The 12,557-nt window shown below is 39.1% G+C and overlaps 1 protein-coding gene across 1 annotated transcript; it reads right to left on the bottom strand.

Annotated features, from left to right (window-relative positions):
- Positions 1-3,082: 3,082 nt before the first annotated feature.
- LOC128916249 (kazal-type serine protease inhibitor domain-containing protein 1-like) lies at positions 3,083-12,343 on the bottom strand. The gene is made up of 4 exons (XM_054217630.1): positions 11,887-12,343; positions 6,089-6,249; positions 4,325-4,469; positions 3,083-3,330 (listed from the first exon to the last, which is right to left on the bottom strand). The coding sequence occupies exons 1-4, from the start codon at positions 12,341-12,343 to the stop codon at positions 3,200-3,202; spliced, it is 894 nt and encodes a 297-aa protein (XP_054073605.1). The 3' UTR covers positions 3,083-3,199.
- Between the last annotated feature and the right edge of the window lie 214 nt (positions 12,344-12,557).

Here is a 12,557-nt window from a genome sequence, read left to right as displayed (position 1 = left end):
CTCAGCGACACAGTGCAGCCATGTGACTCTTTGTACCTTATTTAATCATCAATTGAATCATTTAATCTCTCAGATGCAGGCAATTGCATTTCCGTATCCGATTTCTGTCAACTATAGCCTGATTATTTTAAGGGGAAAAAAATTGGTCTAGCTAAAGAATTAATGGATTCCTAGACTAATACTTGACAAAACTCCTGAGATTTAACACAGCAAGTAAGAATGTTAGACTGTGAAACTACCCCAGACTATGTCAGAGTCCTAGTCCAAAGGACAAAGCGGCATTAAGGACTGTAATTTATTAATGAACTTTTATGCCATTCCGTTATCTTTATATGGGAGGGGGAAGTGACCCAGTGAAGGTGCTTATGTGATGGGCATTGACAGGAGGAAGTTGTGCCATGCAATTCAGACTTGCTTCCCTGGAAGATAACGACAAAATTCTTGCTATGTTCCAGGGAAGCTGAATTAAAGGAGGATTTTAGGTCTGCCTCACAAGAGACCTCCCTGCAGTATTATTATACAGTTTCCAGCTCAAGTCTGCCTTGTTTTCTGCTAGGTGAAATAAAATCAACTTCCTGAATTTGATGTTACTTTGGATTATGTGAATAGATCTGTTGCCCCAGGCAATGCATTCACAATTAGATCCATTTGTTTGCCACGCTGCTTAGAGAGGGCTGAATCTTCTCCATGCATTTTTTTTAAATTTATTTAAGTGATGTGATTAAAGCATATAAACAAAACCAGCCATTTCTGTCCCTCCCCCAAAAAGAAGTAGCAAAGATCAGGGTACATCACATCAGGATTTTCCCTACCATGCAGTTTTCTTACTGAAAGGAATGGCTGATAATTTACAACAAATTATTAAATATATATATAAAAAAAAATACAGAGAGAAATGCAATATATTTAATTTAGAGCCCTTTGTTCTGGGAACGTTAGCTTTATTTAAATCAACATAGTCCATCAGGCCAAACAGTCGCAGACTGATATTGGATGTGGTTCTGCTACACATTTTCTCATTCAAACATTCTTTTCTTTCTGTTTTTCATTTTTTATTAACAACAGCAAAAGGCCCTCAAGAATTCTAATTTATTTCAATGGCTAATGATTTCAAGATCATTTTTTGTGCCATGTACTAGTCTATGCCAATATATTGCCACAATTTAGTGACTGGTTTAGTAATGTAATTCACTCATTTGCAATGCGGATCACAATTGATTTTGAATATGTCTGCAGATTAAATAGTTCCATAGAAATTCTCACTCTTAAAAAAAATTCAGTGATTTCTACCAGACAATTTTATGTTCAAATTAATATATAGTAGATAATAAGAAAAAATTATTAGACATATCACTAAGAAGACCAGGAAGAGACCAAAACAACAAAATCAGTAGTTAAATAAGAAGCCATTTCAATGACACAGTGGCATGCTTTCTACTTACAAGTTCACAGTACTCCATGAAGTCTGGGACAAAATAAATTATTCTTTGCTTGTTTGCTACCTGGACACAGATCAATAATACCTCAGGGCAAACGCAGTCTATAGCCAATCTCTTAATGTAATTCAAATTGAAAGGAAAAATCTGCCTAATGGCAAAAAGCACAAAGCGGCACAACATTACAGGAGGAGTTTGTGATGCACTGCATATACATTAATAAAATCTACACAGTATGTGTATGCATACAATAAGATTACCCTTAAAGCTTCCATAATACCATTAATTTAACTTAAAGTTACCTCAGTGTGTGCAGTGTATGGGATAAAGACGACTGCAAATACTGAGGCTTTACATTCAGATGCCTGAACTTTTGCTTCCTTAGTCATTCTGTGATTCTGTGATTAATGTCGTTCAGTAATTTACTGTTATTCATCTGTCCTCAGCCAATGGCAACCCGTAGGTGTAACTGCCTCCCAAAGGTGGTTTTCATAGTTTGGTCTCTTCCATCACCTATTAATGGTGAGCCAGCCTTCACGTAATTAGTTAACAAAAGCAATTGGAGACATTTTACAGGGTGATTACTTGGAAGTTTTGTGGTTTTGAATTGCATTTCATTTGCTGTCTAATTCATGCTGATCAAGAAGTGGTTGAGACAATTGGAAAAAACGTGCATGTGTTCTGGTGGTTTGAAGAAAAAAAACAATGCCTGCTTTTCTGTCTGCCCTTTCCAGAAGCGTGGCAATGCGGAAGATGTTTTAGTTGGACATAGTATAGATGGGTCAGACATAGGAGCAAGTCTTGGACATACAGGAGCAAGTCTTGGACATATAGGAGCAAGTCTTGGGCAGTCTGAGACAAAGGACAGATACTGGCTCTGTTGTGCACATCTCGGTGTGTTTGAAGGGCATGCACTGAGCTACAGATCAGCCGCCTTCTTTAAACTGCAGTAATTCTCACCAAACACGATGCTGTTAGGAGTAAAAATAATGATCCCAAATCTTGAACCGTTGCCTCGGCTGGTGGAAAGGAGCCAACACTCTTAGGAGTAGCGCAAGAACAGTTACAAAAAGAGGCCAAAAGGTGTGCTCATCTGTTTGAATGCACAAGAATTCTTTTCTGGGCGTTTTGGAATATTGCTAGTAAAACAGCTTACTTGCTTTAGACTGTGATTGCTTCATGTATATATTAATTGTAAACAACCCCCCAAAAGACAGATAATTTGCCCTTGATGAGACTAACCATGGAAAATTTCAAATGAGATGGGAAATCTTGCTGAAACTTACAAGAAAATATGAACTAAGGAGATTAAAGTCTCTTTTGCAACCTTCATATTTAGGCTTGTTGCCATGTGAACAATCTCTTGATATTTCTTAGTACATTATAGAAGCATGGAAATTGATACAAGGTACAAATTCTGTTTAACTATGGACATTTTTGGTAGACAAATTAGAATGCTTGAAAGAAATTACAATTTACATTTAAAAAATGCATATTAAATTTGATCCCTTCAGTATACTTAGTAGGCAGGTGCATGTTTAAGAATTTTATTTAACAGTCTAAATATATGAATTTACAACTGTTCTTATTTCTGGTAAGTAGCATGATACACTTCAGCCAAAGTTCAGTTTCAGGAAGGTGGATACACAGGTGAATGTGTGTTATCAGAGGAGAAATTTACAGCATAGAGACTACTAGTGAATATAATAGAGTCTAAAAGGTGTTGGACAACAGATGTATAACAATTATTATTCAGAGTTGTTTCAATTTTCATAGTCCCCGGATTCATATTCTTCCTCATCTTCATCATCAGAATCATCATAATAGTCCCCATATTCAACGCTGTAGCTTGCACTTCTACTGCCAGCAGTAAATGCAGATGCAGGAGATGAGCCTGCAAGACATAATTGCATCCAGATTAAATTAGTTGTAGATAGGAACAAGAGGAAAGTATGGGTTTGGATCTGTACAACAAGCTCAGTGTTTCTGAATCCTTGTTAAGCTATCTATTAAAAGGAGAGGGTTTTTATCCAATGACTTGACCTCATACCATCAAAGCTCTTGGTATATGAGCAAATTTCTGTATCATTCACATTTTAAGATGTTGAAAATATATTTAATTCCCAATACTAGTAAACTATGAGTTCAGTTCTCTGCAGATCCTATGCACCTGAAAATATGACCAGAGCTAATACAGCTGTGAAAACCACTTGCTGAAACAAGGTCAGTGACAAACTAGACTGGTGACAAACTGCCCTAGAAGAGGAGGCAAATTTAAGACAATGCATCTTTATCCTGCGTTTGCCAGGAAACCCAGTCCTCCCCGGAGGAAGAAGGATGTTATTTTGCAAGACTGGGCCTAATGCAAAACAATAGTAAAGCTATTTCTTAGGTCTTTGCAAACACTCTCATTAAGGAGCAACAACTGTTTCCTTCCTTACTTTATGAAAAACAAACAGCTAAGCAGAACTGCCATGGTTCAAAGACTCCCTCAGCTACAGCAGTTGTTGTTCTGGGTGCAGAGCCCCTACTAACATCAAAGAAATTCTGTAGGATAAGGATAGCGGAATAATATGTGTCTCGGCTGTGTGGCTGTAATCCACAACTTTCTGTTTTCTGAAAGCTGGTAAAATTTGCATCAAAATATTACAATACTAACGTGTAAGTATTTTTTTCCCCAAAATTCAGAAGCACTTCTGACTTTTAAATACCTAGGACTAAATCTCCTGTTAGGGGATAAAATAAAAGCAAAGCACACAGAAAAGTTAAAATATGGACATCTTTAGGTAATTTCTCATATCCTTTATTTGCATTCTGACAAACCCACCCTTTGCAGCCTGCTTGTATGCATTTTTATATTCTTCACATCCAAATAAAAAAAAATTTACCATCAATGACTTTCAATCTTGCAGAGGCATATGTTGCACCGTACTTATTTTTGGTGTGGCAGATGTAAACGCCTTCATCTGATTTTTTGAGGCCTTGAATCTGCAGCCAGCCTGTCACACCATACTTCTGAGGTCCACCTCTTGCCTTTGAAAAGAGAAAGAAATAGTTGAAATTAGTAGCTAGGAGACACCATGATACTTCTCAAAATGGTTGTGGCTGAATTAAACATCGTTCCAGTCTTTGCTTTGTGTTTATTGCCATCATGCTTGGGTTCTCTTTGATTCTACTGCCTTATATTTTAACACCCTGTTGTCTCTGTGCCTCCAAGTTCATGCTTCCCCTGCTCTGCTGTTTAAACCTCACAGTGCTCTGATGCCCTGTCCTTTTGGTGCTTCTGCTTCCCAGTACTCCTGTCCTGTGTCCCAGCACCGCTTTTTGCTGCTGCTTCAAAGCATGGCCACCTCTTCTCAAGCTCATGAATTTCTGCAGGATGACAGCGGCAAGTCTGGGTGAGTTGTTGAGGGCCCAGGGCCCTGACCAAGCTGGCGCTTATCCTGGTTTTAATGGATTGGCATGAGATACCATGAGCTTTCACGCTTCTGTGACAGTCAGTTTCAACTTACTCTGGCTAAAGCCTCTTGAAGGGGCGAGCTTTCTTTTCCAAACAAATAACACAAAACCGTTAACAAATGTTAGCAGAGGTGCTCTCATGCTGACTCTGTTAATGAGATAGGTTAACAGGGTTCAGTTTAGCCTCCGAGGTGACGAGCATTTGGATGTGGCTTCTCGCACCATTTTTTCTGAGGAACTTTTAAGTCTACTAATCCCACCTGCATTTATCCTGTCTCTGGAAATATTTCTAAATAATTTAGACTCTCAGTATTTCAGTACTTTGGTACTTTAGCTAGCTTTTCCTGTGCTTTTTCTGTCTGCCTTTTTCTTCAGGTTATGTCCTGTGGCCATTGGATCGCCTCATTTTTGGGTTGTGTATCCAGAAAGCTAGATTTTCCATGCATTTCTCTGCATGGTCTCTGTTCATATTCTTTGTGCATTGGAGAAGGCATGCAGATGCAGGCTTCAGCCTTACTGCAGTCTGCCTGTACATCTGGCTTTATTAGTTCATCTCCCCAGAAAGTTATTTCCATTTAAAAGAATTTGCATTTTCATTTATTTAATTTTAGCTCAAACTTTCAGGCTGTATCTAGATTTGCTTGAACCGATACTAATGTCATTCTCCTCTTTCCCCTCAGATTAAAACACAGTGTGCTCCATAAAATGAACAAGTTTCTTTGCTTTTCTTTTGAACACCTCAGGGACTGAACCCAAATGGCAGGTATCCAGAAACAGCATCTTGCAAAGAAGAAGTTTAGATACCTGCCAGAATTTACTTCTGCATCAGGAGTAGAAAAATGGTTGCCAACAGCCATCCTTCCCAGCATGCACCTTCTTTTTGGTAGTAGCCTAAATGGTTCCATTTATATGTTCATGTAGTTTTTCCAGAATCATACCTATATAAGGAGAATCTTCCATCTTTTCTTTCCCTGAAGCGGGCTGGCTGGTCCCCTCCCTGCAATTTCTTCTGCTTGGACTGCCAAAATAACGATCCTTGCACTGACTGAAATCAGAATCCTTTGCATAGTCAGAGGGCCCCTGTTGGGAATCTATTTATTGCAACAGTATTGTATCCTGTGGGAGGATTTCACTGACTAATTCCCCTACTCCTCATCCCAAATCCCATATGACATGGAAAACTCAGGTTTTACCTGTACTGAGATGTGTGTGTCATCTCCTGGCAGAAACATTTTATTCCCCTTTTTTTTCCATTCGAGGTGTGGCATAGGATAGCCTGACACCTCACAGCCAAAAATGACATCATTGCCTGTGAAATTCTGGACATCCTGAGGTGGCATAGCAATAACAGGAGCTGCAAAGAACCAACATAACCGTGCTTTAGAAGACAGTGAGCAAAAGACGACACAAACACAAAAGCATTTAACATAAATTCCGAATTTAGGTGATAAAACCAGGTTGCCCTTCGCCATCTCACACATTATGAAGAGCCACATGATTCCAAGCAGCTTTTAAAGCTCAGAACAACTTGTGTCTCATTAAAGGGTGAACAGGCTTTTTAAAAACGCGTCTTTCAAAGGACCCATCTTTCCCTTACACAATTGTGAAACCTAAACTGAAATTCCAAGTTTAATTTGTGTCCCATGAGCTATCATCGTGGACTAGACTCAGGGCCCACCAGTAAAGCAGCCAGTACTCGACTAGACCTTCAGAGGAAAGCACAAGAAATTCTGTAGCAGACAATCACAGAGTTAACTTGATTGTACATGATAGTGCTTCTTAATTTGTGTTACATTTCGCTTAGCTTAAGAGCTAAAATACTGAGACTACTAGCTTGTCAAAATTTGTTTTCTGAGTGCGTTACTGCCTTGACCTTCCTAAATTTTGTCCCCTTCTCTTACCTATGGAACCTCTTACCCATTGCTGCAAGTTACAGAATGACACCATTAATAGGTTTCACAGTTATCTTCAATTGCTATCAGTTTCATCTGACGGTCTTGTTATGAGACAAGTGATAAACTGATTGAAATCCAGTTATTTTTATAAGGTTTTGTGTTATTTTTTTGTAATTATTAGATTTCCACTTACTTGTTTCCTATTGTTTTCTTAGCCTCATCCCCCTCCACTGTTTGTTTATTGCTTCTGAATTATCCTCTCCGACTTTTTCCCAAAGAAAAAGCTGACGTTAACCACGAGAGGGAGCCAGTTTAGGGACTTGAAGACTTAAAAAAAAGTAGACTATCACCTGATGCATTCGTATACAATTTAAATACATATCCCTCTGTAAGTACTTAAGAACATACTATATGTTAACAGGAGATGATAATACTTATCAGCAGAGAGCGAAATAACATCTTTACTGTTATCGTAGCTTTCCTGTTTTGGAGATCTCTGCTTTTTTCCTGATCTATTTGGCCTCAGCAAGAAATGTTTTTCCTTCTGAAGTCTCTTTTCTTTCTATTTCCATGCCAGTGTTTAAACATGAATGCATGTTCTGGGCAATTAAAATTTTATTTAATTATTGCTTTTATTTTTGTACAGATCCCAGATGCTTGGAAGTAGAAACTGATAGTAAATAATAAATATATTTTACTTGCAATATTTGAATCAATATGTAGGTACAGTGTTTATGGTTCAGCATTTGAAATTGTAACAGCCTGTTGCAGGTTTTCGAGCGAAGTTTCTAATATATTTGTCAGTTTTTCAGAATCGATATCTGCGCAGAAAATATCAAATGTACACTGATTAAAACTAATTGCAAACAAATTCTACCAGCAAAGTTTCAACTTCCCCATTTATGAATGCCTCATTAAGCAATCCTGGTACTCTTCAAAAGTAAGATTTTCGAAGTAGGATACTTAAACCCTTAAATGCTTGTTCTTTCATAAGAACTGTACATTCAGAACCTGTATATTATTTCAAAAATCATGTATTAAATCAGCATTAACTGAATAGCTTGGATGAGAAATTTTTTGCTTATGAACTTATCATGTAGGGTCTGATATTAAAACATACTTTGAAATATTGAATCTCAGTGCAACCACATTCCTTTTAATAACACATCCACTATAGTTAAGATTAAAGTGTAAAAAAGAAACCACGTCTGTGTTGACTCACATGAGTTCTTTAAATTATTGCTGTACAGAGGCAGCATGAAAACCTTTTTAAATAGGCCGATGTTGAGTGGTTAGTGCTTTTGTTCTGGTGTTAACACAGGTGTCCTACGGATACACAGAAAACACTGAGGTATTGCTAAGAACCGAGTCCTGCTTACGTGACCGTCCACAGACAGGGCTCAGCTGCGCAAGGCTGAGGGCTCTGGCTTCACAACGCCGTGTAAGCACATCCTTAGACTCCAGGACGTGGGAGTCTGAATTACAAATCTACATTATAGCTGTTCACATACGAGAAATTTGTCTAGCACTGTCTACCATACACCAAGAGCAATTCCACACTGGAAATACCCCTTTCTCCATTAACTGTAAGGAGAATCCAGATGATAGCTTGGATGGAAATGCCTAGGCATGGTCTGAGTCCCACCCAGATGAGTACTTTTATAGAGGTCGTTAAGGCTTTGCCAGACCAGGGCTGACCAGGACTGGCATCATGAGAGGTCACGCCCATAGCAAGTAGGAAGAACCACAGTTTTGATTTAACCAAACTGCCTTTTCTGAGTCTGAACACACAATAAATACTTGCATTATCTACTCAAACATGAAGTGCCTTCAGAAATAAAATAATACTTGTCTCACAACACCATTTTGCTGTATTTTACAGAAGAAAATTGAAATAATGATGTATCATTTTAACAAAAATCTACAAACTTCATTTTTCAGTGTTTCAGATTTTGTGTTCAGCCAACTTCTCCCATGCATGTCTGTGTGTACTATTTTTGCACAACCTTGTCTTTAGAAACAGATCTTTACTGTTATGATAACATGTCATTTTGATTCCTGGAGTAGATAAATTTTTTTTGGATAGCTACAGAAAGCATTCTCATGGCTCAGTATCTGGAGGTGAATGCACAGTAGTTGCTCCTTTCCTTTTACAGTCCCAGTCATGAATTATCCTCTTGTGTTACATAAACCAGAAGCCAGGAAAAGTCAAAATACTGCTTCACCTTTCACAATCAACATTAACCCAGTATCACTCTAGACTAATGAATAAGATAATATGCCCTCCCCCCCACCCCCTTAACTCATGCTAATTTTTGCTAATCTATGTCTGATTTGATGAAAATGGCAGAAAACTTCGTGAATTGATTGATTGTTTTTTACTCCAAAATTTACATTTAAAATAAATTATATGCTACATTTAAAGAGAATCACTGCTAGATTGTTCTGTTACTTTGTTAAATCATCAGCAAGAGAGGTTTGAATGTGAATGGGGATGGATTAAGTGTGGAGAATCTGTATATAATCAATGTACTTAGTAACCTTGGTAAATTATTAGATAAACTGATCAAAACTAGCTTTCAGGAAAAGAAGGGCTTTTTCAGTGTTTCTTTAGGGAGCTAGGCCTTTTTCTTCTCCTTTTTCTGGTGACAGACGAAAGATAAAAGGCTGTACTCTTCTGATGAAAGGAGTTTATTGTTATTTATTTATTCATTGGTTGCTGTATACAATTAATCCATTTGGCATCAATAGGAAACAGCAGATGCTTTGAAGGAGAAATAACAAAACAAAGTACTTTGAGTTGAGTGAAGGTTATATTTATAGCTTGGTACCAAAACCCCACAGTGTTCAGTGTTTGTTTCTCATGCAAATTGGAGTCAGCAGAAAGCTAGTGCCACACTGAGGTTGCTTCTCTTAGAGCCAGACTCCCCGTTGCCTTTTGTCATCAGCTGCAGCCATGAAAAACCAGTCTAAATCACGGTGCGCTTTCACATGCCTGCTGTGCTGGTTCAGATAGCTGCTGTGGCAGAGAGGGGGCTTACTGGTTGTCTCTTACTGGGGACAGAGGCATGGCACCCCCTGGTAGCACCTCTGTGCCCTACTGCTTGCTGAAAGGCCCAGGCTCCTTCCAGGGTCTGAAACAGAAGCTACAAACGCAGGATCGCCAGCTGCTGCTCTGAGAGGGTGAGAAGGGGGGCACTGGTGCTCCCCTTCCCCGCAAGCCCAGCACCCGCCTCAGGATCAGGGGCTCTGCTGCAGCAGGGTGCATACACAAGCTGGGCACTTCCCTCTGTGAGAGCCAAGGGGACGGGCCCCCATTTTTCTTAACTAAACTCTGCACCGCACTGACACGGCTATGAACTTGCCTCCAGGCTTCTGTGCAATTCAGTAAGCTGAGCCATCCTCGGAAATTTTTCTGCATTCCTGGAGAGAGGGTCCAGCCTTTCTGGGGACCCAGGGAAGCAGTGGGAAAGCGCTGGGGGTGATGCCTGCATGCAGAGCAGCTTCCTCCTGCTTGATGAGCGGTGTTGTGCACGTCGGGGGTGACTGCAAGGCCTGGTGGATGGCCAATTAAAAGTGGGAGTACTTCCAAATTAAAGCTTTTTGTACGCGGCCAGTTCTGTTTAATTGATTAGAGCAGACCATTGCTTTAATCCTGTATTCCTGAACAGCTGCCTCTGCTGCAAAGTTAACATCAGTTGCTACTTGAGTGGCACTTCTAACTGAAATATTCGCGAAGGGGCTACACCGCAAGAACTAGGGCTATTTTAATCCCAAATAAGAACACCTACCCGAGGGCTAACAGGCTTTCAATCATACTGTGGGCTGGTACGCATTGAGTTTTCTGAATGTCTCTTTACTGACAAGCCTCGTTTTCCCAGCTTAATACCCTAATGACAAATAAGAGATTCTTTAATGGATGTTTCTCTTGCAACTAGAGAAAGAGGAAAGAAGTCTGGTATTAGCTGTTCATCGCTTTTCCTTTTAAGTATTCAATATACAGTGTTCATTCAATATAAAAGGGATTGGAGGGAACAGATTGCTAGCAAGGAGTGGGTAAAATCTACCCAAGTTACTCTCATATATGAACCTTTGACAGAGATGCATTTTTGGATTCTCAGAACTGTGACCCATTTGTGACCCAGAGACCTCTTCTGTTTACTTCATTTGAGAAAATATTTCATTAACTTAAAAAATAAATAATTCTCATTCAGGAAACAAAAGCCTGTTCACTTTTTCCTTTTCATTTTATATTCATGTGACTTTAGGTGAAAGGTGCCCAGGAGTAAAGACTTGTAATAATGTGAAGAATGAGAACAGCGTATGAGCAGGAGGCAGGATTCCCCTGTACAACCCAGCTAAAAATCCTTCCACTAACAGTCATCACAGAGAACTGTTCATGCACTCTAAGTGTCTTTAGGGAAATTCTTTCAGTTTGCTTTTGTTCTAATCATTGGATTTCTACTTAATGGGTTAGCTAGATTTTATGATGATTATGAAATTGGATTATTTTGGACTTTTTTGTGACAAGAATAGACCTGTTAATTAAGCCCTATCTTCTTCTATTGCCTCGACTTCACTGATTAGCATATATACACACAGGTGGATACACACATGCATACACATTTATATACATACATACATACGTGTACGTGTGTGTGTATATATATACATGAATTAGATCTGCCTTGCTATCACCACTTTAATATCAAGCCAGTCCTCATGTAATAATAATTGTTTATCCAGTCCTCCCAGACTATCCTGTCTGTTTACCTACTCCCAACTACACATACAATTTTTGTAACAAATATCTCATGCTCTGCTCATTCAGAGCAGAACTGGTCTGTAGATCTATGGCTTATTAGTCACCATGTGATTTAAATCCACTAGTCTAATATAGAGGCTTATAACATACAAGATTAAGTACCAGCTGCCGAACCGCATATTTAACACAAAGTAGTATTATAACAAAATAATGATCACTATAACAGAAATGGAGTATTAGTTTAATAAAGTTAGACTACTGTGTCTAGTAACAAATCTGAAAATAAGAATCAGATCTTTTTTCAGTTTGGAAGCGCCTCTGTACGTATTACCTGATTCACATGGTCCTTTATGTTTCATGCTGATATTTCTTTTCGTAGCGTAAGCCTTGTTGAACTGACAGATGTTCTCATAGGTTTTCCCTTCAGGTCCGCAGATACTCTCTTGAGACTTGCACACACATTGGGGCTCAGGGACTTCCCCAAACCTCGCTTCATCAGCATCCAACCTGCATTCCAGGTTGTCCCCACATTGCCCGTAAAAATGGTTGCCCTGATCCAAGTCGCAGATCTGACCTTCCACATTTCCACATTCAGGACAGCAGCCGCAACGGTCTAATACAGTCCCAGCTGGACAGTCTTTAGGCTCAGAGCAAAGTGCCAAATCGCATTTTCCACAACTCTCTCCTTCCCGTAACAGCTTCCACCAACTTCGATGGTACAAGGCAGGGAAATTCTCAGAAACCTGCACCAGTACTACCAGCACTGCTGTAACCATCGAGTGCTTCATCTTGAGAATGTAACAAACAAGCAGAAAAGGTCCTTGGAGTAAAGCCAGAGGGGGAGAAAAAAAAAAAAAAAGAAAAAAAAGAATGACCTAGTGAGAAAAAACCATCACAATCCTTTTTTTGTTTTAGAATATAAATTCTACTGAAAACACAGGCTTTAAGAAGAAATTAGCATCAGATTCCTAATCTGGAACTGATAATAAAAATGCATACAAA

This window comes from Rissa tridactyla, chromosome 11 (genome assembly GCF_028500815.1).
Source record: "Rissa tridactyla isolate bRisTri1 chromosome 11, bRisTri1.patW.cur.20221130, whole genome shotgun sequence".
In the NCBI taxonomy this organism is placed as follows: domain Eukaryota; kingdom Metazoa; phylum Chordata; class Aves; order Charadriiformes; family Laridae; genus Rissa; species Rissa tridactyla.
The sequence above is the reverse complement of the archived record's forward strand: the minus strand, read 5'-3'. Positions and strand labels throughout refer to the sequence as shown.

Bases quoted from the DNA above. Each gene is read 5' to 3' on its own strand.
- LOC128916249 (XM_054217630.1), bottom strand. From the start codon at position 12,343: ATGAAGCACTCGATGGTTACAGCAGTGCTGGTAGTACTGGTGCAGGTT. The intron at 4,470-6,088 runs GTAAAACCTGAG...CTCTTTTCAAAG, and splicing joins ACACACACATCTCAGTACAG to GCAAGAGGTGGACCTCAGAA. The intron at 3,331-4,324 runs GTAAATTTTTTT...TATGTCTTGCAG, and splicing joins AAGATTGAAAGTCATTGATG to GCTCATCTCCTGCATCTGCA.